The sequence below is a fragment of the Mytilus galloprovincialis genome, chromosome 5 (genome assembly GCF_965363235.1).
Source record: "Mytilus galloprovincialis chromosome 5, xbMytGall1.hap1.1, whole genome shotgun sequence".
NCBI classification, from domain to species: Eukaryota; Metazoa; Mollusca; class Bivalvia; order Mytilida; family Mytilidae; genus Mytilus; species Mytilus galloprovincialis.
This window is the reverse complement of record NC_134842.1, coordinates 563,970-589,938: the sequence shown is the minus strand read 5'-3', so window position 1 is coordinate 589,938 and position 25,969 is coordinate 563,970. Positions and strand designations below refer to the sequence as shown.

General features: G+C 36.0%; 2 protein-coding genes across 2 annotated transcripts in view; one reads left to right on the top strand and one right to left on the bottom strand.

Moving 5' to 3' along the window:
* LOC143076944 (uncharacterized) overlaps positions 1-454 on the top strand; it is a 96,687-nt gene extending 96,233 nt beyond the window's left edge. The window contains exon 9 of the mRNA XM_076252841.1: positions 207-454. Within this exon, the coding sequence (XP_076108956.1) occupies positions 207-255 (49 nt within the window). The 3' untranslated portion in view covers positions 256-454. The remainder of the gene's footprint in view (positions 1-206) is intronic.
* LOC143076945 (uncharacterized) overlaps positions 1-25,969 on the bottom strand; it is a 177,383-nt gene that overhangs the window by 113,243 nt on the left and 38,171 nt on the right. The gene's annotated exons all lie outside the window — the stretch shown is intronic.

Sequence of the window (25,969 nt, the reverse complement as noted above, 5' to 3'; positions counted from 1 at the left end):
AATTTTTCGTAAAACAAAAAAAAGATAAATTCAAACACTTGAAATGTAGGTTGTATACTGAAATATAGATTTGTATGTCTATCAATGAAGTTTTGCCTCATTTGTAACTCTGTTTAACATTTCATTCAATTGACCACATTATTGAAAATTGTTATGCAATGTTTTATAGTGTAATGGATTTGTAATATTTCATATCTTTTTTACAGGGCAGAGGACAAGAAAGAGAGGAATAATGTTATAAGTCCAAAATGTTGAGCGAAGAATTTACTCTTCGGCTGTACCATAGTGTAAATAAAACAGTTTTGTTAAAGTTTTTTTGTATAAGTTTGCTGTTTTTTTACGATTTCGCTCTGTTTGTGTTGTACAATGGAAAATAGGGTAATTTGTGTAACTTTAAAACAGATGATGATAAAATAAATTTCGATATCTATGTTTAAATAAATCAACTATATGTGAATATTCTAGCTTGTTAGTTTTCAATTAATTCAGAGTCAGACACATCAAAATATACTGCTACTTATCTACAAAAGATACATTACTACATAATACAATACATTGACGAACGATACATACATGCTCTTAAACATACCTTAATTCGTTTTTTCCCTGTATAAATTACTTGCAATTTAATATCCAACAAGGTTTTTTTCATCAACATTGATTATCCAGATAGGTTTTGCACAGTCGGTTTTTCAATATCCTTGTCCATTTTATCGTTTTTATACTGCGGACATTCCTTCTTCAATGCATGACGATGAACTCTCTTCTTCCTTCATTTTCGGACGTAAAATCATCCACCATCCATTTTTTAGGGCGTATCTTCCTCCTGTGCCTATGTATTATACCTACAAAGAAAGACAGTAAGATGCCTTTACTTTCTCGACCATCGAGGCCGGCAAACTATACCCTCGTTAAAAAAAAATTACGTGGGTGAAATTTTCATCGAGAAGTCGCGCGTTAGACGCGGGCCAGCTACCACGGGTCTCTCGACCATCGAGGCCGGCAAACTATATCCTCGGTAAAAACAAATTACGTGGGTGAAATTTTCATCGAGGAGTCGCTCGTTAAATACAGCCTACCATTTTGACCCGATTTTGAACTTAATATCAAGACAAATATAATAAAATAATGTCAGGTTCATAACATTAATACAGTATGAGCAAAATTTCAAAAGAGCACTACTCTTTATGACCGACAAACAGACAAATCAATTACCAACTATTGAAAAGAGGGGTAACAGATACCGGAGGAATAGTCAAACTCATAAATCGAAAATAAACGGACAACACAATGGCTTAAAAACAAAAAAACAACAGACACAAAAATAGTACACAAGAAACAACATAAAACACTAAAGACTTAGTAAGTTATTTAGTAAAACGTAAAATAACAAAACTATTGAACTCCGAGGAAAACTCAAAACGGAAAGTTCCTAATCAAATGACAAAATCAAATGATAAAACACATCAAAACAATGGACAACAACTGTCATATTCCTGACTCGGTACAGGCATTATAAAATGTAGAAAATAGTGGATTGCACCCGGTATATAGCGCTAAACCTTTCAATTGTAATACAGTCGCATTATATTGATAACGATGTGGAAATAAAACAGACATAATAGGTAAAACTGTCAAAATAGGGGTATAACAGTCATCGCCGTGTCACAATCGCAATAAGAACAAAAACAAATAAATAATTGACAAAAATTTACAAAAAAACATATATCAAATTTAGCAACCACATTCATTGCTTACTTATATATGTATATTAAATCAACCCAAATACTTGGAGTCCTATAACTGAAGGGCAAGTTTCACGTGAACTGTAGCAAATTATATTGCCATGAGTTCTAGCAAATGAAGTATTACTAAAAAAAGAAGATGCTACTGTTTTATAAAAGTTTCAATTAATTTTGAAGCAAGTAGGGAACAAAATAATGCTAGGTTTAATACTAATAGCTTTCCTTTTTTACAAACGGTTCCATATTTGACATTTATTTCCAATATAAACTAAGGCTCATGGGCACATATCCTGCATTTAGATGAATGATCATTGATGATTTAATTAGCCCATCATTTTGTTTAAATATCATCCTTGTCCTTTCACCATCCCCTCTGATGATTACAATGATAATAAACAAATGTTCAAACCAAAGGATGAAATATTATGTTAAACACGTATCTTTGTTACCTTATCATATATAAAAATAAATTTATATATATGTAAAATAAAAGTCATTTCATTGTTATTGATCAATTTTTGTATTTAAGCCATGACACAGATGTTTCAATTATTTTACATTGTCATTTCGGGGCCTTTTATAGCTGACTATGCGGTATGGGCTTTGCTCATTGTTGGGGGTCGTACGGTTAACTATAATTGTTAATTTCTGTGTCAATTTGGACTCTTGTGGACAGTTTTGGTTAGGGTATTGGTTAGGGTTAGGGTTAAGGTTACGGTAGTGTACCTTGACAAGGGTTAGTGAGGTGACCTTTTTCACTTCTGCGCATATCTGCCCTTTTTTGTGACTGCGCATGTGTCAGAAATTTCCAAAAATATAAATAGTACAGAGTATGAAAAGTGCCTTTGACTTCAATCTTCATACAGATGTAGAATGGATTTGAATAGAGATATGTTCATGAAGTTAACTGTTTCTAACAGATGGAAAGGCGATCTAGAGGATGAAAACTTATTGGTATCACTGAAGTGTACGGCCGCACTTTCCGACCTCTGAAGAAACGTTTGTGCGAGAGTGAAGCCTAACCCCGAAATTAACTCCAACTCCCAAACTACAAAAAAAAGACTTGCGGTCTTCGCCACGGGTTAAATTGTCAAAAAGTACTACCCGTTACGGGGCCGATTTTTTATGTTCAAGCCGATCGAAACATAGGATCATGTTGAACTATTGTAAGATCGCTTATAAAAAGTACCAAAAACAATAACCTGACCCCCCCCCCCCCCATTCCTCCAAAACTCTTTTTTTTAAGAAGTTCGTGTAAAAACTTTATACGAAAATCCAATCGGTTACCCTTCTAGACTTACCTGTTCCGAGATAAAGTAAGGCCTCCAAATCAACATTTTAACACATTTGGTGTTTGGTTAAGGGTTAGTGTTTGGGTTAGGGTCAGGGTTTAGGTTAGGGTCAGGGTTAGGATTTGGATTAGGGTCAGGGTTAGGGTTTGGATTAGAGTCAGGGTCAGGGTTTGGGTTAGGGTCAGGGTTAGGGTTTGGGTTAGGGTCAGGGTTTGAGTTAGGGTTAGGGTTTGAGTTAGGGTCAAGGTCAGGGTTAGGGTTAGGGTTAGGGTAGTGTACTTTGGCGATGGTTAGTGAGGTGACCTTTTTCATTTCCGTGCATTTCTGACCTTTTTTGTGACTGCGCATGCGTCAGAAATTTCCGAAAATATTAAGTACAGAGTATGAAAAGTGTCTTTGACTTCAATCTTCAAACAGATGTAGAATGGATTTTAATAGAGATTTTTTCTTAAAATTTACTGTTCCTAAAAGATGGAAAGGCGATCTAGAGGATGAAAACGTATATCATTTGAAGTGTACGGCCACACTCAATGACGTCACTGATATTTGAAAGATTTTTTTTTAATCTTTTTGTAACTATATTGGTTTCCTCTTTGGAAGTGAGCCACACATTTTAAATTTCACACACCTTATTCTGAGAGTAAGAAACGATGAAAAATTCTTTTGGACCGTGTTAAATAGCCGGCGTATTTCGACTCTTTCGAATCTTTCTAAAAAATTTGCACATTTTTGAACCCAACTTTTTTGTTTCAAAAATTTAGTCTCTTACCCTTAGGCTATCTTGAAAGAACTAGAAAAAACGAGTCTAACTTACTTAGATGTTTTTCCGATTGCATGCGAAATGATAAAGATTCGAGCCTGAGAAAATAACAAAATTGCTACTTTCCAAATAAACAGGAAAAAATGACATTTCATTTGACAGACATCATATTCATCGAATAGCAGTTTGTCAGAGCTTTCTAGAACGTCAAAGATCTTTCAAATCGGTTAAAAATGTCATAGTTATCACTGTTCAAAGTAGGAATGCAATTTATCAATGAGAGGGTTAGGGTTTGGGGTTTGACTTTGGGGTTTGGGTTAGGTTTGACGTTAGGGAATGGGTTTGAGGTTGAATTACGGTAAGGATTTGGGTTTGGGTTTGGGTTAAGGTTTGGTGTTGCGTAGGGGGTTGAGTTTGGGTAAGGGTTAGAGTTAGGGTCTAGGTTAGGGTAAAGGTATAGGTATGAGTTTGAATTAGAGTTATGGAAGTTGACTTTTACGAGATGTTGATATAAAGGGGATAGGCATGATTGACTGTTTAGACATAAGTTTGGACCTATGATGCAGACTAACCGAGGGTTAACCCATCTGGGCCTTTTCAGCTTTTCTGGACACTAGACATTCACCTTTCAGTTGCATATTCTCGTACTTGTATTTCTTATCATGATTTTCTTGATGGAGGTGATCCGGAAGGGTAAGCCGATCCTGCTTCACATGTGGCACCCGGCGTGTTGCTCATGTTATAACAATTCCGGTAAATAGTCTCATTCGGTAACAAAATTTAAGATAGGGAAGGGGTTTGAAGTCACGACGTAGGGAACATATCAGACATCATTTGTGAAACTGTTATTCCATAACAGTCAACTAACTCATAATGGCGTCCGTAAAATTTACGGAGAGATGATTTCAACTTCACAATTTGAAAAAAGTAAAATCACAAAAATACTGAACTCAGAGGAAAATCAAATCGGAAAGTCCCTTATCATATGGCAAAATCAAATGACAAATAAATAAAAAAAACGAATGGAGACCAACTGTCATATTCCTGACTTGGTACAGGCATTTTTCAAATGTAGAACATGGTGGATTAAACCTGGTTTTATAGCACTAAACCTCACACTTTATACGATAGTCTCATCAATCTCCGTTTCTTTTTAAAATGATTCGTGAACTAAAGAGCCATAATAAATAAAATAGTCAAAATACAGGTACAGCACTCATCATCGTGTTCAAAAGAGCTTCCTTGTGAGCAGCAACCCTCTATCAAGAAAATCATGATAGGAAATGGAATCGCTGGAATATCAATTGTGAGATATATGCAGGTGCTGCTGGAATGTTTCTACTTAGAAATGTGTTAAAGGACGCCTCCGGGTTCGGGAATTTCTCGCTACATTGAAGACCTGTTGGTGAACTTCTGCTGTTGTTTTTTCTATAGTCGGGTTGTTGTCTCTTTGACACATTTCACATTTCCATTCTCAATTTTATCTTCAAAAGGATATTGCGTTAGAAACAAAGAAACAAATATACCGATTACTATGTTTAATGGGAAACCACAGATATCTCTTTTTTAATATATGAATGCACATATCACTACATTGTTAACGAAACATAACACAAAATTAAAAAATACATCTTATTTCGTAGATTGTAAGACCTTGAAATATTTTAAATGTACATGTATTTTCATTTAAGTCAACAAACGAAACAGGTATCCTTTTGATCAAGGTAGGGTCCTTCACAATAGGTCACTGTTCTCTCCAACTGCGTAACAAATCTATTCGTCACCTTTAATGTTCTAAACGCCATTCTATTTGTCTTTCCAGATCGTCCATACCCACGCACTGTTACAACTCGGTTCAAGCTAAAACTTTTAATTCTTGGCAATTTAATGGTTCCATGGATTTCTCTCTGTCTCATTTCAAGGGCAACGTTCAATTTGTCTTCTTGTTTTTCCTCCATGATTATCTAGTAAGAATGCATAAGATATGTTTCATCGGCCAATATAATATCAAGCGTGAACTGAAAATCACTAAGGAATTTCCATCCAGAGACCACAATAATAGTGATGATGCAATTCAATTGTCATTAAAGACTAACACGTATTTAGTAATGACGCAATATCTTCGGACCTTTTAATTCCAAACTTGTACTACATAAACAGTACATATGTCAAGATAAATATATTGTAAAAGTTAATTAGCTGTTTAGTTATACCAATGTGCAATATCATTTGAAACTCCAAATATCAAAAAGAACTTAGGGATAGTGCTCTTAACATATACTTTTTTTATTTATTTTTTGGCAAAATGGTGTATTTTTGTCTATCTTCCGTCTGATTGACTGGCATCAGGAAGTTACTAAGATAAGATTAAATAAGATTCGGTTCATATAGCCAGTTATTTAGCAAGTCATCAATTGTTTGATTGTAATTCCTAATTACTAGCAAGAATTTTGTCATCTTAAGTCTTTTTAATATAATATCATTATAGTCTGTTAGGCTTAATTGCTTTTTTAGCGGGAATCACAATTCTTTTAACTATAGTTGCAAAATTCAAATTCAAAACACGCTTTATGTATAGTTTCGGAGTTGTAGTTAATGTCGGGGTTAAGCTTCACTCTCATACACACGTTTCTCCAGTGAGGTCCGAAAGAGCTGCTGTACATTTCGGTGATACCAATCAGGTCACGTCCTTTAGATCTCTTTTTTTTTATTTTTCTGAACATTTAACTGTAAGAAACTATATCTATTCCAACCCTGAAGCGACAACCAAAGTGAAGTGTTAAAAATTTGGGTTTTAGTAAGTGTAAGGACCAGTGTTTGGGATATGGTAGGGGACTTTCGCGAGGGTAAGTGAGTTGACTTTTGTCACTTTTGGGCATGTCTGGCCCTTTCGTTGAGTGCTTCTGCGTGAAATTTCCCAAAACATTTTTTTTTTTCGGTATGACAAGTCCCTTACACTGCAATGTTTAAACAGGTGTAGTCGAATAGAGATATTTTCTTGAAATGAAAAGTTTCAAAAAGCTGAAAAGTGATCTAGATAATGGAAATTAATTGGTATCACTGAAGTGTAAGGCCGCATTTTACGACCTCACTCAAGAAACGTTTGTGTCAGAGTAAAGCCTAATCATGACTTTGAAAAGACTTTAGCAAAACCAATACATTAACCCAAGACTTCGAAACTATAACAGATAAAGACTTCTAGTCTTCACTATATGTTTTATCGTTGAAAAATAATGTACCTAACGGGACAGTTTTTGTAATTTCAAGCCGATCAAAGCATATGATCCTGTAAGGATTTTGAAAAGATCGACTTTGAAAAGTTACAAACCCATCACTTCACCAAGAACCCCTCCAAAACGCAGGTTTGTGAGAAAAAAACTTAACACGAATGTCCAATCGGTTACCATCCTAGACTTACCCTTTCCAAAATAAAGCAAGGCCTTCAAATCATCGGTTTTAACATATTTGGGGTTTTTAGTTTTGGTAAGGGTTTGGAATAGGGTCAGGGTTTGATTTAGGTTAGTGTTAGAGTTTGGGTCAGGCTTTGGTTTAGGGTTAGTGTTTACGCTAAAGTGAGGGTTTGGGTTATGGTTAAGATCAGGGGTAGGGTTAAGTTCAGGGTTAGAGCTAGAGTCAGTGTTAGGATAAGGATTATAGTTAGAATTAGGGTCAAGGTTTGGGGCAGGGGTAGTGGACTTTGGCAAGAGTTAATTAGGTGGCTTTTTTTAACTTCTGAGCATGTCTTCCCTTCTTTGTTACTACAAATGCGTGAAATTTTCTCAAATATTTCAAAGTACAGAGTATCAAAAGTGCCTTTGTCTTTAATCTTGAAACATGTGTAAAAAAGATTTGAATAAAAATATTATATAAATGTTGACTGTTCCGAAAGGATGAAAAGGCGATCTAGATAATGACAATTTTGGAACTTTCGGTCCTCAATGCTTTTCAGCTATGTACTTGTTGTGGTTTTCAAACTTTTTTTATCTGGCCGTCGCTAATTTTGTGAGGCGCATGTCTGGTGTATTAAATTTTTAACCAGATAACTTTTTGTTTACTATTTATCGTTTGTTTCTCTGTCCTTTATTTTCTCCTATTTATACGTAGTGTAGTCCTGCCATGTAATGTTATCATTTTAATGGTATACTTGGCATGCCAACAAACCAGGTTCAACCAACCACTTTTATCTCAAAATGCCCTGTACCAAGTCATGGAATTGGCCACTGTTATATCATAGTTAGTGTCTGTGTGTGTTACATTTAAATGTTATGTTTCTGTTGTGGCAGTGTAGTAATCTAAAAATGTACTTAGTTTGAACAGCATATTCAACTTTATCACTATTCAATGTAAACTTTCTTGTTTTAAGTCGTAATTCGTTATTTAAAATTTTCAGTTTCCTTATTCTGTTGACAGTTCTCAGTTTGTAATTCTCATCACAATGTGTATATTTTGAAGTTGTCGTCAGCAAGATTAAAACGGCAATAAAGCATGTGTGTATTCTGACTGTTTAATCTCATTCATTCATATGTCTTAGAATATTTTTAAAATAATGACTGATAATTTTAGTACTCATAAAGGATTGAAATCGTTAATATTTAAAAAGGACTGAAATTTTCAGTGCGGAAAAATTACTAAAATGTTTAGTACTGCAAAATTTTGAGAACACGTGTAAACAATATAAAAAAAACAGGGTATCAACATGCATTACTGAATAAGTTGTTCTGAAGCAATACGTCAACAATTTCTTTGTAAAGAAGCCAATAAAACATTGACAAAGAATTTCCATTCATGTCCTACAACTCAAAATCACCAAACCTCAAAACAAATACAAAATCTTTCTTTTTTAAGGGAACAAAGAAAACCATTTACGTAAAACTTTCATTGGTGTACAATGGTTGAATTATCAAATATAGGATAACAGGAAGTTGGTGCATATCGGATCTAAAAAAAACTTAATGTAAATATGTAAAATCTTCAAATTTAAAAAGAAAAGATTTTCGTGAGGCATTTTTTAAAGACTTTTTAAAAAATAAGGGGTATGCATGTGATTGTTAAAACTTACTTTGTGTGTCAACAGGCCAAAGTGGGTTAACAATCGGGTTCTTTTAAACATATGTCTAAACTAAAGTATAAAAAAGTGTGTAAATAAGTCTTGCCGTGGGTAAAATGTATAGACTTTGGTAGATATGGGTAAGGCATGATGGACTGTTCAGATAAAAGTTTGAACCAGGATTACCGGTAAGACTAACCGAGATCTAACCCATCTGGGCCTTTTTTACATTTTGGACCTTATAACTTTACCTATCATTTACAGCCAGTGTACATTAACGTTATGATATGTATTGTATCTGTCATTTCTGTTCATTTTTAGGAGACATGAAAATAATACAAAAACATAGTCTGGACCTACGCCATTGCACACAGTTGTTCCAGAGGGCTCAGCTTTATATCCTGAACAGTTGGGGCAAGTATGGACACTCCATTCCAGCTTAATACAGCTCTGAATTTGGATTGTGATCAAATTTTTGACATAATGTGGGTTACTGACACAACAAAAATGTCAAGATCTTAAAAATCTATTCTGCAATATTGTGCAATTAAAGATTTTTTCTTTAAACATTTCTAAAATTTGAAATTTGAAAAATTTGGAGAAAGAAAATTGGAAACTACCACCACACCATTTTTTTTAGAATTTGCTCAAAAACCTGACATTTCTCTATATATAATTTACAAGTAGTGTTAGGGAGGTAAATCCGAATATACCCAACATTGTAGGTTTAATGTTTTTTTATTACAACCCTTTCACTGTTTTTAAATTGTCTTACAGTTATTGTCCATTGACCAGCAAACCTAGTTTTCCCTAATCCCAAAACATTTTGAGCAATAACCCCTAAAAGTCAATACTAACCATCTCTTCATGGTATGGAAACTTGTGGTATAATTTAAGAGAAATATATGCACTTAAACACAAGTTATTGTTTGAAAACTACAAAAATTATTATTTTTGGCCCCCGTTTTGCCACCAATTATTAGACTATTTGGACCATAACCCTCAAAATCAATCCCAACTTTTCTTTAGTGGTATTGAACTTTCTGGTTAAATATTTTAGAGATCAATTAACTAAATCTAAAATTATTTTCCGGACACTAAATGCGTCTTCGGACGATGACGCAGAGGACATAATAGCATTATACGATGCAAACAATTGTTTGCGGTCATGTAAAAACTGCCCTTGTCGTTAAGTGGTTGAATTAAAAAATATCGACAAACAGTAAGTTGATGCATATCAGATCTATAAATTGTTTTGATGCCAATTTGCAATATTTAAAACCTGTAATAAGTTTTTTGAACGAAAAAGATTATAGTAGAAATTCTGATTTTTACAATAATATGCATATGCATTGCGCATGTGCTTATTGTACATTTCTTATGTTGATTATACGTATAAGGATACGAAAATGTATACATCCCAATGAAAACATATTTTATTGCAAATTATTCGTGTTTTCCCAAGTAAATAAAACATTAATTCAAACAATTCATTATTGAAGTGTTCATTAAGCAATGGTAGTAGTAAGAGAGGTATACATTTACTGACCTGTTATCAGTATGACTTTGTAATGATTGATGTTTCTCTTTCTTTCTATCGTTTTTAATGATCGAGTTTCATCCATCCACTTATAACGTTTTACATTCTTCCTCCTCTTCTTTCTGCGTAAATTTATCTTATAAAGAGGAAGAATAAAGGTGTGTAGTAAAAAGAGGACGGAGGAAGGTCTGCAGAGAGAAGCAAAAGGAAGAAGATGTGTTGTTACAAAAGACAGGAGGAAGGTATGCGGTAATAAGTGGGGGGAAAAAGGAAAGAGGAAGGTGCGATTGAAAAGAAAAAAGGAACGAGAAAGGTGTGTTTTAGAAGAAAATGTGATAAAGGGAAAAAGAAGGAGAAAGGTATTCGATAACAAAAGGGAGGAGGAGGGTATGTGTGTGTATGTGTGTGTATTGTTCAAAGAGGAAGGAGGAAGGTGTGTGGCGAGATGAGGAAGAAGGAAGATGTGTTGTGATAAGATGAAGGAGGAAGGTGCGTTTTAGAAAAAAGGAAGGAGGATGGTATTCAGTAACAAAAGGGAGCTTCATGTGTGTATGGGGGGAGGATGTTGGTCACGGATGAACCGAAAACTATCCAACCTGGTCGTTTGGGTTTTTGTCCCTTGGACATTAAACTTTTACACATCATAATCACCTAGTGTGCAAATAAGTCTAGCCGTAGATAATTTGTTATAGACTTTGTCATAGAGAGAGTAGGCATGATGGACTGTTTAGACATAAGTTTGGACCTATGATGAAGACTAACCGAGGGTTAACCAATCTGGGCCTTTTCAGCTTTTCTGGACCTTAGACATTCACCTATCAGTTGTATATTCCCGTGCTTGTATTTCTTATCATGATTTTCTTGACAGAGGTTGCTGCTCACAAGGAAGCTTTTAAACCAAGAGTTCTCAATGATGAAGTTGAAATCATCCATCGTAAATTTTACGGACGCTATCACGAGTTGGTTGACCGTTATGAAATAACCGTTTCACAGATGATATCGGTTTCTTACGTCGTAACTACAATCCCCTTCCCTTTTATGAATGTGACTACTGAATAAGACTATTTATTGGGTTGGTATAAACACGAACAACACGACGGGTACCACATGTGACGCATGATCTGCCTACTCTTTCGTAGCACCTGAGATCACCCCAAGTTTTTGATGGGGTTAGTGCTTCTTAGTCTTTAGTTTTTTAGGGATTTTGCATGCGTGAAATGTATAAGAAAAGGGTATAATCAGATGCTCCGCAGAGCGCAGCTTTTTACGACCGCAGAGATCGAACCCTGAACGGTTGGGGCAAGAATGAACACAATATTCAAGCTTTATTCAGCTCTGAATTTGGATTGTGATTAAATAGTTGACAGAGCATAGATTTCTGACACAGAATGAATGTTGTCTAATGAACTTAGAACGAAATATGCCTTTGAGCAATTCACTTTGCTGTTGAATATTAATCCTCTCAAAAAAATGTTCGAAGAAATTTCATTTGTATTTTTGAAATCTAAAATGAGAAAAATTGACCCCTCTCCCCATATTTTTTTCACCTCCCCCTTTCCTTAATTCCAAAACTGATCTGAATTTAAATTTCTTATGGAGTGCAACAATGACTACTCATTTAAATACATCATAAAATACTTAAATATAAAATAGTACTTGTAATCACTGTATATAAACTCATCATAGATACCAGGACTAAATTTTGTATATACGACAGACGCGCGTTTCGTCTACTAAAGACTCATCAGTGACGCTCGAATCCAAAAATGGCCAAAAGTGCATTGTATATTGTATAATGCATTGGTTTAAGTTGATTCAACTACCATTCTGGACAAAAAAAAGATCACTCCAATTTTTAAAAGAATATTTCATAAAGCATTGGGTAAAGGTGATTCAACAGCCTTTCTAGACAAAGAAGGATAATTCCAATTCATTGCCTTGAAACTACTAAAATGCTTGTCTTTGATCCCTTTTTAATCTTTTATTTCTAGACTTTATGCCCCATAACCCTCAAAATATATCCCAACCTTCTACTTATGGTATTAAACATTGTGGTACAATTGAGCAATTGAAATACTTATACTAAACCTATTGTCATGCCACTCTAGTAGATGCATGCTTCTTTTGGGCCCATTGGGCCCTTAATTCTTCAACCTTTATTGACCTTAAGCCTCAAAATCAATCTCAAGCTTCCTTTTATGGTTATAAACATTGTGTTAAAATTTAATCGATTATTAGTTACTTATACTAAAGTTATTATCCGGAAACAATCAGTCTTCGGACCACGCTGACGACGACGACGTGATACCAATATACGATCGCAAAAGTTTTGCGGTCGTATAAAAAGTGCCTTTGACCTCATTTTTAAACAGGTTTAGATTGGGTTCAAATAGACATATTTTCTTAAAGTTCCCTGTTCTGAAAAGCTGCAAAAGCGTTCTAGAGGAAGCAAACTGTTTCGTATCACTGAAGTGTACGGCCGCACTATCCGACTTCCCTGAAGAAACGTTTGTTTGAGAGTCAAGCCTTAACCACAACATAAAAATAATCTCCGAAACTACAAAAGATAAAGACATGCGGTCTTCCACATAGGCTTGTTCATCAAAAAAAAAAACTGACACTTTTGGGTCTATTTTTTAAATTTCAATCCGATCGAAGCACAGGATCATGTTGAGGAATGGAAAAGATTAATGTTAAATGAAGTGAAGCCTAACCCCAACATTAACCCCAACTTTTTACAACTGATGAAGAGTTAATATTGTATCTGTTTTTATACAACCACTTAAATTAAACAAAAGATTGTTCGTATATTATTTTCAACATATGAAGTAACATGATACAGTAGTGTGTAATAATCTAGTTGGAAAAAAAATATCGTGTGGAAAGCATTGGTCGTACCTAAAATGTCGTCCCGAAAAGCTGATAGGTACGCATCTTCGGGACGACGATTGATGCTTCCGCACGAAAAAAGTCACATATTATCAAGAAAAAAGTTAAAAAGATATCAAGAAGTGGCTTTTCATACACTGTGAGAAGGTCAGTTTTTATATTTACTTTCGTTCATTATAATTAGGGATAGCAATGTATTTTAATGTTTTCCTCCACCACTAGAGGGTCAATTGACATTGCGTGTCTTATCTTTAAATTACTTTTTATTTCTATTGCACATAGACCAATTGTCGCCTTAACGATTATTTGTGTAAATCCTCTCGTCAATTAATATTGGGGGTAACACGTTCAATTCAAAGTGTATAGGTTTGACAAACACTTCTAACAAATCAGTTTTTGTCCCATTACTTGAGATCACATATTAGGCATCCGGGAGGACATTGTCGTCCCGACCTAGCTTTTTATAAACTGTGAGAAGGTCAGTTTTTACATTTATGTTCGTCCATTATAATTGGGGGTAACAAAGTCAATTTAATGTTTTCTTCCACCACTAGAGGGACAATTGACATTGTGTGTCTTATTGATCAATTTTTTTTTTTATCAAAAAGAGCCTTTTAATACACTTTAAGAAGGTCAGTTTTTATATTTACTTTCGTCCATTAATATTCGAGGTTACAAAGTCAATTTAATGTTTTCTTCCACCACTAGAGGGACAATTGACATTGTGTGTCTTATTGATCAATGACTTTTTATTTTTAATGTACATAGACCAATTGTCGTCTTAAACTAGTGTTGTATAAATCATTTCGTTCATTAATATTTGGGGTAACACAGTCAATTTAAAGTGTTAAGGTTTGGCAAACACTTCCCACACATCAGTTTTGTTCCATTACTTGATCACATATTTAGCATCCGGGAGGACATTGTCGTCCCGACAAAAATTGTCGTCCCTTCAAAAATTTAATGTTGTCTTCCATCATGATAGGGACAATTGCCATAGCGTGTCTTATTTACAAACTACTTTTTATTTCTATTGTACATAGACCAATCGTCATTTTTTTTGTATAAATCCTCAATTAATATTGGGGGTAACACAGTCAATTTAAAAGTGTTAAGGTTTGGCAAATACTCCCAGCACATCAGTTTTTGTTGCATTACTTGAGATCACATATTAAGCATCCGGGAGGACATTGTCGTCCCGACCAAAATTGTCGTCCCGAAAAGTTGATCGATCCGTATATGCGGGACGACGATGTATGCTTCCGCACGACAATTGTCCCATATATAAAGACAAATTTCAAACAGAAATCAAGAAGAGGCTTTTCATACACTGTGAGAAGGTCAGGTTTACATTTATTTTCGTCCATTATAATTCGGGGTAACAAAGTCAATTTCATGTTTTCTTCCACCACTAGAGGGACAATTGACATTGCGTGTCTTATTGGTCAATTATTTTTTATTTTTAATGTATATAGACCAATTGTCGTCTTAAACTAGTGTTGTATAAATCATTTCGTCCATTAATATTTTAGGTTTCACAGTCAATTTAAAGTGTTAAGGTTTGGCAAACACTTCCCACCCAATACATCAGTTTTGTTCCATTACTTGAGATCACATATTAAGCATCCGGGAGGACTATTCTTAAATTTTTTAACGAACTTCTCAGGAACAGTATTTTTAGACGAACAAGCCTATGGTGAAAACTGAATGTTTTTATCTTTTAGTTTAGGAGTTGAAGTTAATATCGGGCTAAGCCTTTACTCTCACACTGACTTTTCTTGATTGAGGTCGGAAATTGCTGCCGTACACCTCAGTGAAACTAATAAAATGCCGTCCTTAGATCGCCGTTTTCGCTATTAAGAACAGTTAACTCGAATCAATTCTTTTGTCTGAAAGTCAAAGGCAGTTTTCAGACACATACAGATTTTTAAGATTTTAATCATCGTCGGTTTATGTAAATAAAGGCAACAGTAGTATACCGCTGTTCAAAAAAAAAATTGGGGTAACAAACTAAAACTGAGGGAAACGCATTAAATATAAGAGGAGAACAACGACACAACATTAAAATGTAACACACACAGAAACGGACTATGCAGTAGACAAAATCCGATGATAATAACAAATATAACATCAAAACCAAATACATGAATTTGGGATAGAAAAGTACCGTGACAAGTCTTATAATTAAACCCATCATAGATACCAGGAATAAATTTAGTATACGCCAGACGCGCGTTTCGTCTACAAAAGACTCATCAGAGACGCTCGAATCCAAAAAAGTTTCAAAAAAGGCCAAATAAAGTACGAAGTTGAAGAGCATTGAGGACCAAAATTCCTACAAGTTTTGCCAATTACAGCTAAGGTAATCTATGCCTGAGGTAGAAAAGCCTTAGTATTTAAAAAATTCAAAAATGTGTAAACTGTAAATTCATAAATATAACCATATCAATAGTAATGTGAATTCACACTCAAATATAAGAGACAACAAACGACACAACGGAAACACAACGTCAGAATGTTACACACACAGAAACGAACTATGATTAAAACAATGGCCATTTTCCTGACTTGGTACAGGACATTTTTAAAGATAAAAATGGTGGGTTGAACCTGGTTTTGTGGCATGCCAAACCTCGCACTTTAATGGCAATGTTAAATATAACATTGAAATGACAACATAATTTTACAGGACTACAAGACGAATAAATAAGAGAACGTATTAAACAAAGAAACACATGATTAATTGATCACAAAAGGCATCAGGTTTAAAATTCAATACGCGCCTCGTCCACACAAGACTCACCAGTCGAAACGTGCGGCCGTACACTTCAATAAAACAGATAAGTTTCCATCCTCTAGATCGCCTTTTCATCTTTTTAGAACAGTTAACTTTAAGAAAATATCTCTATTCGAATCCATTCTACACCTGTTTGAAGGTTGAAGTTAAAGGCACTTTTCATACTCTGTACTTCGATATTTATTTTTGGAAATTTCTGACGCATGCGCAGTCACAAAAAGGCAAAACATTCGAAAAGATGAAAAAGTGCACCTCACTTACCCTCGTCAAAGTCCACTGCCCTTGTCAAAATTACTACCTTGAACCTAACATTAACATTTACCTTGACCCTAACCCAAAGACTGACCAAAAAAAAACCAAAAAAAAACCAGAAACGTGTCTTCAGAGAGGTCGGAAAGTGCGGCCGTACACTTCAGCCAATCCAATAAGCTTCTATCCTCTAGATTGCCTTTTCATCATTTCGGAACAGTTAACTTTAAGAAAATATCTCTACTCGAATCAATTCTACACCTGTTTGAAGATTGAAGTCAAAGGCACTTTTCATACTCTGTACCTATAAATATTTTGGAAATTTCTGACGCATGCGTAGTCACAAAAAGGGCAAATATTCACAGAGTTGTAAAAGGGCATCTCACTTATTACCCTTGTCAAAGTTACTTCCCTGAACCTCACCCTAACACTTAACCTTGACCCTAACCTAAAACCCTGACCAAAAAAAAAAATATAATACAAACGTTTCTTCAGAGAGGTCGGAAAGTGCGGCCGTACACTTCAATAAAACCAATAAGTTTCCATCCTCTAGATCGCCTTTTCATCTTTTCAGAACAGTTAACTTTAAGAAAATATCTCTATTTGAATCCATTCTACACCTGTGTGAAGATTGAAGTCAAAGGCACTTTTCATACTCTGTACATAGATATTTATTTTTGGAAATTTCTGACGCAGGCGCAGTCACAAAAAGGGCAAACATTCGAAAAGATGAAAAAGTGCACCTCAAAAACCCTCGTCAAAGTCCACTGCCCTCGTCGAAATTACTACCTTGAACCTAACCCTAACATTTACCTTGACCCTAACCCAAACACTGACCAAAAAAACCCAGAAAAGTGTCTTCAGAGAGGTCGGAAAGTGCGGCCGGACACTTCAGTCAATCCAATAAGCTTCCATCCTTTAGATTGCCTTTTCATCATTTCGGAACAGTTAACTTTAAGAAAATATCTCTACTCGAATCAATTTTACACCTGTTTGAAGATTGAAGTCAAAGGCACTTTTCATACTCTGTGCATAGATATTTATTTTTGGAAATTTCTGACGCATGCGCAGTCACAAAAAGGGAAAACATTCGAAAAGATGAAAAAGTGCACCACCCTAACCCTCGTCAAAGTCCACTGCCCTCGTCGAAATTACTACCTTGAACCTAACATTAACATTTACCTTGACCCTAACCCAACCACTGACCAAAAAAAAACAAAAAAAAAACAGAAACGTGTCTTCAGAGAGGTCGGAAAGTGCGGCCGTACACTTCAGTCAATCCAATAAGCTTCCATCCTTTAGATTGCCTTTTCATCATTTCGGAACAGTTAACTTTAAGAAAATATCTCTATTCGAATCCATTCTACACCTGTGTGAAGATTGAAGTCAAAGGCACTTTTCATACTCTGTACATAGATATTTATTTTTGGAAATTTCTGACGCAGGCGTAGTCACAAAAAGGGCAAACATTCGAAAAGATGAAAAAGTGCACCTCGAAAACCCTCGTCAAAGTCCACTGCCCTCGTCAAAATTACTACCTTGAACCTAACCCTAACACTTACCTTGACCCTAATCCAAACACTGACAAAAAAAAAACAGAAACGTGTCTTCAGAGAGGTTGGAAAGTGCGGCCGTACACTCCAGTCAATCCAATAAGCTTCTATCCTCTAGATTGCCTTTTCATCATTTCGGAACAGTTAACTTTAAGAAAATATCTCTACTCGAATCAATTCTACACCTGTTTGAAGATTGAAGTCAAAGGCACTTTTCATACTCTGTACCTAGAAATATTTTGGAAATTTCTGACGCATGCGTAGTCACAAAAAGGGCAAATATTCGCAGAGTTGAAAAAGGGCACCTCACTTACCCTTGTCAAAGTTACTTCCCTGAACCTAACCCTAACACTTAACCTTGACCCTAACCTAAAACCCTGACCAAAAAAAAAATATAATACAAACGTTTCTTCAGAGAGGTCGGAAAGTGCGGCCGTACACTTCAGTAAAACCAATAAGTTTCCATCCTCTAGATCGCCTTTTCATCTTTTCAGAACAGTTAACTTTAAGAAAATATCTCTATTTGAATCCATTCTACACCTGTGTGAAGATTGAAGTCAAAGGCACTTTTCATACTCTGTACATAGATATTTATTTTTGAAAATTTCTGACGCAGGCGCAGTCACAAAAAGGGCAAACATTCGAAAAGATGAAAAAGTGCACCTCAAAAACCCTCGTCAAAGTCCACTGCCCTCGTCGAAATTACTACCTTGAACCTAACCCTAACATTTACCTTGACCCTAACCCAAACACTGACCAAAAAACCAGAAACGTGTCTTCAGAGAGGTCGGAAAGTGCGGCCAGACACTTCAGTCAATCCAATAAGCTTCCATCCTTTAGATTGCCTTTTTATCATTTCGGAACAGTTAACTTTAAGAAAATATCTCTACTCGAATCAATTTTACACCTGTTTGAAGATTGAAGTCAAAGGCACTTTTCATACTCTGTACATAGATATTTATTTTTGGAAATTTCTGTAGCATGCGCAGTCACAAAAAGGGAAAACATTTGAATAGATGAAAAAGTGCACCTCCCTAACCCTCGTCAAAGTCCACTGCCCTCGTCGAAATTACTACCTTGAACCTAACATTAACATTTACCTTGACCCTAACCCAACCACTGACCAAAAAAACAACAAAAAAAAAACAGAAACGTGTCTTCAGAGAGGTCGGAAAGTGCGGCCGTACACTTCAGTCAATCCAATAAGCTGCCATCCTTTAGATTGCCTTTTCATCATTTCGGAACAGTTAACTTTAAGAAATTATCTCTACGCGAATCAATTTTACACCTGTTTGAAGATTGAAGTCAAAGGCACTTTTCATACTCTGTACATAGATATTTATTTTTGGAAATTTCTGACACAGGCGTACTCACAAAAAGGGCAAACATTCGAACAGATGAAAAAGTGCACCTCAAAACCCTCGTCAAAGTCCACTGCCCTCGTCAAAATTACTACCTTGAACCTAACCCCAACACTTACCTAGATCCTAATCCAAACACTGACAAAAAAAACCCAAAAAAAAACAGAAACATGTCTTCTGAGAGGTCGGAAAGTGCGTCCGTACACTTCAGTCAATCCAATAAGCTGCCATCCTTTAGATTGCCTTTTCATCATTTCGGAACAGTTAACTTTAAGAAATTATCTCTACGCGAATCAATTTTACACCTGTTTGAAGATTGAAGTCAAAGGCACTTTTCATACTCTGTACATAGATATTTATTTTTTGAAATTTCTGACGCATGCGCAGTCACAAAAAGGGAAAACATTCGAAAAGATGAAAAAATGCACCTCCCTAACCCTCGTCAAAGTCCACTGCCCTCGTCGAAATTACTACCTTGAACCTAACATTAACATTTACCTTGACCCTAACCCAACCACTGACCAAAAAAAACAAAAAAAAAACAGAAACGTGTCTTCAGAGAGGTCGGAAAGTGCGGCCGTACACTTCAGTCAATCCAATAAGCTTCCATCCTTTAGATTGCCTTTTCATCATTTCGGAACAGTTAACTTTAAGAAAATATCTCTACTCGAATCAATTCTACACCTGTTTGAAGATTGAAGTCAAAGGCACTTTTCATACTCTGTACATAGATATTTATTTTTGGAAATTTCTGACGCAGGCGTAGTCACAAAAAGGGCAAACATTCGAAAAGATGAAAAAGTGCACCTCAAAAACCCTCGTCAAAGTCCACTGCCCTCGTCAAAATTACTACCTTGAACCTAACCCTAACACTTACCTTGACCCTAATTCAAACACTGACCAAAAAAAAAACAGAAACGTGTCTTCAGAGAGGTCGGAAAGTGCGGCCGTACACTTTAGTCAATCCAATAAGCTTCCATCCTTTAGATTTCCTTTTCATTATTTCGGAACAGTTAACTTTAAGAAAATATGTCTACTCGAATCAATTCTACACCTGTTTGAAGATTGAAGTCAAAAGCACGTTTCATACTCTGTACCTAGAAATATTTTGGAAATTTCTGACGCATGCGTAGTCACAAAAAGGGCAAATATTCGCAGAGTTGAAAAAGGGCACCTCACTTACCCTTGTCAAAGTTACTTCCCTGAACCTAACCCTAACACTTAACCTTGACCCTAACCTAAAACCCTGACCAAAAAAAAAAATATAATACAAACGTTTCTTCAGAGAGGTCGGAAAGTGCGGCCGTACACTTCAGTAAAACCAATAAGTTTCCATCCTGTAGATCGCCTTTTCATCTTTTCAGAACAGTTAACTTTAAGAAAATATCTCTATTCGAATCCATTCTACACCTGTGTGAAGATTGAAGTCAAAGGCACTTTTCATACTCTGTACATAGATATTTATTTTTGGAAATTTCTGACGCAGGCGTAGTCACAAAAAGGGCAAACATTCGAAAAGATGAAAAAGTGCACCTCGAAAACCCTCGTCAAAGTCCACTGCCCTCGTCAAAATTACTACCATGAACCTAACCCTAACACTTACCTTGACCCTAATCCAAACACTGAAAAAAAAAACAGAAACGTGTCTTCAGAGAGGTCGGAAAGTGCGGCCGTACACTCCAGTCAATCCAATAAGCTTCTATCCTCTAGATTGCCTTTTCATCATTTCGGAACAGTTAACTTTAAGAAAATATCTCTACTCGAATCAATTCTACACCTGTTTGAAGATTGAAGTCAAAGGCACTTTTCATACTCTGTACCTAGAAATATTTTGGAAATTTCTGACGCATGCGTAGTCACAAAAAGGGCAAATATTCGCAGAGTTGAAAAAGGGCACCTCACTTACCCTTGTCAAAGTTACTTCCCTGAACCTAACCCTAACACTTAACCTTGACCCTAACCTAAAACCCTGACCAAAAAAAAAATATAATACAAACGTTTCTTCAGAGAGGTCGGAAAGTGCGGCCGTACACTTCAGTAAAACCAATAAGTTTCCATCCTCTAGATCGCCTTTTCATCTTTTCAGAACAGTTAACTTTAAGAAAATATCTCTATTCGAATTCATTCTACACCTGTGTGAAGATTGAAGTCAAAGGCACTTTTCATACTCTGTACATAGATATTTATTTTTGGAAATTTCTGACGCAGGCGTACTCACAAAAAGGGCAAACATTCGAACAGATGAAAAAGTCCACCTCAAAAACCCTCGTCAAAGTCCACTGCCCTCGTCAAAATTACTACCTTGAACCTAACCCCAACACTTACCTAGATCCTAATCCAAACACTGACAAAAAAAACCAAAAAAAAACAGAAACATGTCTTCTGAGAGGTCGGAAAGTGCGTCCGTACACTTCAGTCAATCCAATAAGCTGCCATCCTTTAGATTGTCTTTTCATCTTTTCGGAACAGTTAACTTTAAGAAAATATCTCTACTCAAATCAATTCTACATCTGTTTGAAGATTGAAATCAAAGGCACTTTTCATACTCTGTACCTAGAAATATTTTGGAAATTTCTGACCCATGCGCAGTCACAAAAAGGGCAAACATTCGCAGAGTTGAAAAAGGGCACCTCACTTACCCTTGTCAAAGTTACTTCCCTGAACCTAACCCTAACACTTAACCTTGACCCTAACCTAAAACCCTGACAAAAAAAAAATATCATACAAACGTTTCCTCAGAGAGGTCGGAAACTGCAGCCGTACACTTCAGTAAAACCAAAATGATTCCATCCTCTAGATCGCCTTTTCATCTTTTCAGAACAGTTAACTTTAAGAAAATATCTCTATTCGAATCCATTCTACACCTATGTGAAGATTGAAGTCAAAGGCACTTTTCATACTCTGTACATAGATATTTATTTTTGGAAATTTCTGACGCAGGCGTAGTCACAAAAAGGGCAAACATTCGAACAGATGAAAAAGTGCACCTCAAAAACCCTCGTCAAAGTCCACTGCCCTCGTCAAAATTACTACCTTGAACCTAACCCCAACACTTACCTAGATCCTAATCCAAACACTGACAAAAAAAAAAACAAAAAAAAACAGAAACATGTCTTCTGAGAGGTCGGAAAGTGCGTCCGTACACTTCAGTCAATCCAATAAGCTGCCATCCTTTAGATTGCCTTTTCATCTTTTCGGAACAGTTAACTTTAAGAAAATATCTCTACTCGAATCAATTCTACATCTGTGTGAAGATTGAAATCAAAGGCACTTTTCATACTCTGTACCAAGAAATATTTTGGAAATTTCTGACGCATGCGTAGTCACAAAAAAGGCAAATAATTGCAGAGTTGAAAAAGGGCACCTCACTTAACCTTGTCAAAGTTACTTCCCTGAACCTAACCCTAACACTTAACATTGACCCTAACCTAAAACCCTGACCAAAAAAAAATATAATACAAACGTTTCTTCAGAGAGATCGGAAAGTGCGGCCGTACACTTCAGTAAAACCAATAAGTTTCCATCCTCTAGATCGCCTTTTCATCTTTTCAGAACAGTTAACTTTAAGAAAATATCTCTATTCGAATCCATTCTACACCTATGTGAAGATTGAAGTCAAAGGCACTTTTCATACTCTGTACATAGATATTTATTTTTGGAAATTTCTGACGCAGGCGTAGTCACAAAAAGGGCAAACATTCGAAAAGATGAAAAAGTGCACCTCGAAAACCCTCGTCGAAGTCCACTGCCCTCGTCAAAATTACTACCTTGAACCTAACCCTAACACTTACCTTGACCCTAATCCAAACACTGACAAAAAAAACAGAAACGTGTCTTCAGAGAGGTCGGAAAGTGCGGCCGTACACTCCAGTCAATCCAATAAGCTTCTATCCTCTAGATTGCCTTTTCATCATTTCGGAACAGTTAACTTTAAGAAAATATCTCTACTCGAATCAATTCTACACCTGTTTGAAGATTGAAGTCAAAGGCACTTTTCATACTCTGTACCTAGAAATATTTTGGAAATTTCTGACGCATGCGTAGTCACAAAAAGGGCAAATATTCGCAGAGTTGAAAAAGGGCACCTCACTTACCCTTGTCAAAGTTACTTCCCTAAACCTAACCCTAACACTTAACCTTGACCCTAACCTAAAACCCTGACAAAAAAAAAATATAATACAAACGTTTCTTCAGAGAGGTCGGAAAGTGCGGCCGTACACTTCAGTAAAACCAATAAGTTTCCATCCTCTAGATCGCCTTTTCATCTTTTCAGAACAGTTAACTTTAAGAAAATATCTCTATTCGAATCCATTCTACACCTGTGTGAAGATTGCAGTCAAAGGCACTTTTCATACTCTGTACATAGATATTTATTTTTGGAAATTTCTGACGCAGGCGTACTCACAAAAAAGGGCAAACATTCGAACAGATGAAAAAGTGCACCTCAAAAACCCTCGTCAAAATCCACTGCCCTCGTCAAAATTACTACCATGAACCTAACCCCAACACTTACCTAGATCCTAATCCAAACACTGACAAAAAAAACCAAAAAAAAACAGAAACGTGTCTTTTGAGAGGTCGGAAAGTCCGTCCGTACACTTCAGTCAATCCAATAAGTTTCCATCCTGTAGATCGCCTTTTCATCTTTTCAGAACAGTTAACTTTAAGAAAATATCTCTATTCGAGTCCATTCTACACCTGTGTGAAGATTGAAGTCAAAGGCACTTTTCATTCTCTGTACATAGATATTTATTTTTGGAAATTTCTGACGCAGGCGTAGTCACAAAAAGGGCAAACATTCGAAAAGATGAAAAAGTGCACCTCAAAAACCCTCGTCAAAGTCCACTGCCCTCGTCAAAATTACTACCTTGAACCTAACCCCAACACTTACCTAGATCCTAATCCAAACACTGACAAAAAAAAACAAAATAAACAGAAACGTGTCTTCAGAGAGGTCGGAAAGTGCGTCCGTCCACTTCACTTCAGTCAATCCAATAAGCTGCCATCCTTTAGATTGCCTTTTCATCTTTTCGGAACAGTTAACTTTAAGAAAATATCTCTACTCGAATCAATTCTACATCTGTGTGAAGATTGAAATCAAAGGCACTTTTCATACTCTGTACCTAGAAATATTTTGGAAATTTCTGACGCATGCGTAGTCACAAAAAGGGCAAATATTCGCAGAGTTGAAAAAGGGCACCTTACTTACCCTTGTCAAAGTTACTTCCCTGAACCTAACCCTAACACTTAACCTTGACCCTTACCTAAAACCCTGACCAAAAAAAAATATAATACAAACGTTTCTTCAGAGAGGTCGGAAAGTGCGGCCGTACACTTCAGTAAAACCAATAAGTTTCCATCCTCTAGATCGCCTTTTCATCTTTTCAGAACAGTTAACTTTAAGAAAATATCTCTATTCGAATCCATTCTACACCTATGTGAAGATTGAAGTCAAAGGCACTTTTCATACTCTGTACATAGATATTTATTTTTGGAAATTTCTGACGCAGGCGTAGTCACAAAAAGGGCAAACATTCGAAAAGATGAAAAAGTGCACCTCGAAAACCCTCGTCAAAGTCCACTGCCCTCGTCAAAATTACTACCTTGAACCTAACATTAACACTTACCTAGATCCTAATCCAAACACTGACAAAAAAAACAAAAAAAACCAGAAACGTGTCTTCTGAGAGGTTGGAAAGTCCGTCCGTACACTTCAGTCAATCCAATAAGTTTCCATCCTGTAGATCGCCTTTTCATCTTTTCAGAACAGTTAACTTTAAGAAAATATCTCTATTCGAATCCATTCTACACTTGTGTGAAGATTGAAGTCAAAGGCACTTTTCATACTCTGTACATAGATATTTATTTTTGGAAATTTATGACGCAGGCGTAGTCACAAAAAGGGCAAACATTCGAAAAGATGAAAAAGTGCACCTCAAAAACCCTCGTCAAAGTCCACTGCCCTCGTCAAAATTACTACCTTGAACCTAACCCCAACACTTACCTAGATCCTAATCCAAACACTGACAAAAAAAACCAAAATAAACAGAAACGTGTCTTCAGAGATATCGGAAAGTGCGGCCGTACACTCCAGTCAATCCAATAAGCTTCTATCCTCTAGATTGCCTTTTCATCATTTCAGAACAGTTAACTTTAAGAAAATATCTCTACTCGAATCAATACTACACCTGTTTGAAGATTGAAGTCAAAGGCACTTTTCATACTCTGTACCTAGAAATATTTTGGAAATTTCTGACGCATGCGTAGTCACAAAAAGGGCAAATATTCGCAGAGTTGAAAAAGGGCACCTCACTTACCCTTGTCAAAGTTACTTCCCTGAACCTAACCCTAACACTTAACTTTGACCCTAACCTAAAACCCTGACCAAAAACAAAATATAATACAAACGTTTCTTCAGAGAGGTCGGAAAGTGCGGCCGTACACTTCAGTAAAACCAATAAGTTTCCATCCTCTAGATCGCCTTTTCATCTTTTCAGAACAGTTAACTTTAAGAAAATATCTCTATTCGAATCCATTCTACACCTGTGTGAAGATTGAGAATTCAAAGGCACTTTTCATACTCTGTACATAGATATTTATTTTTGGAAATTTCTGACGCAGGCGTACTCACAAAAAGGGCAAACATTCGAACAGATGAAAAAGTGCACCTCAAAAACCCTCGTCAAAGTCCACTGCCTCGTCAAAATTACTACCTTGAACCTAACCCCAACACTTA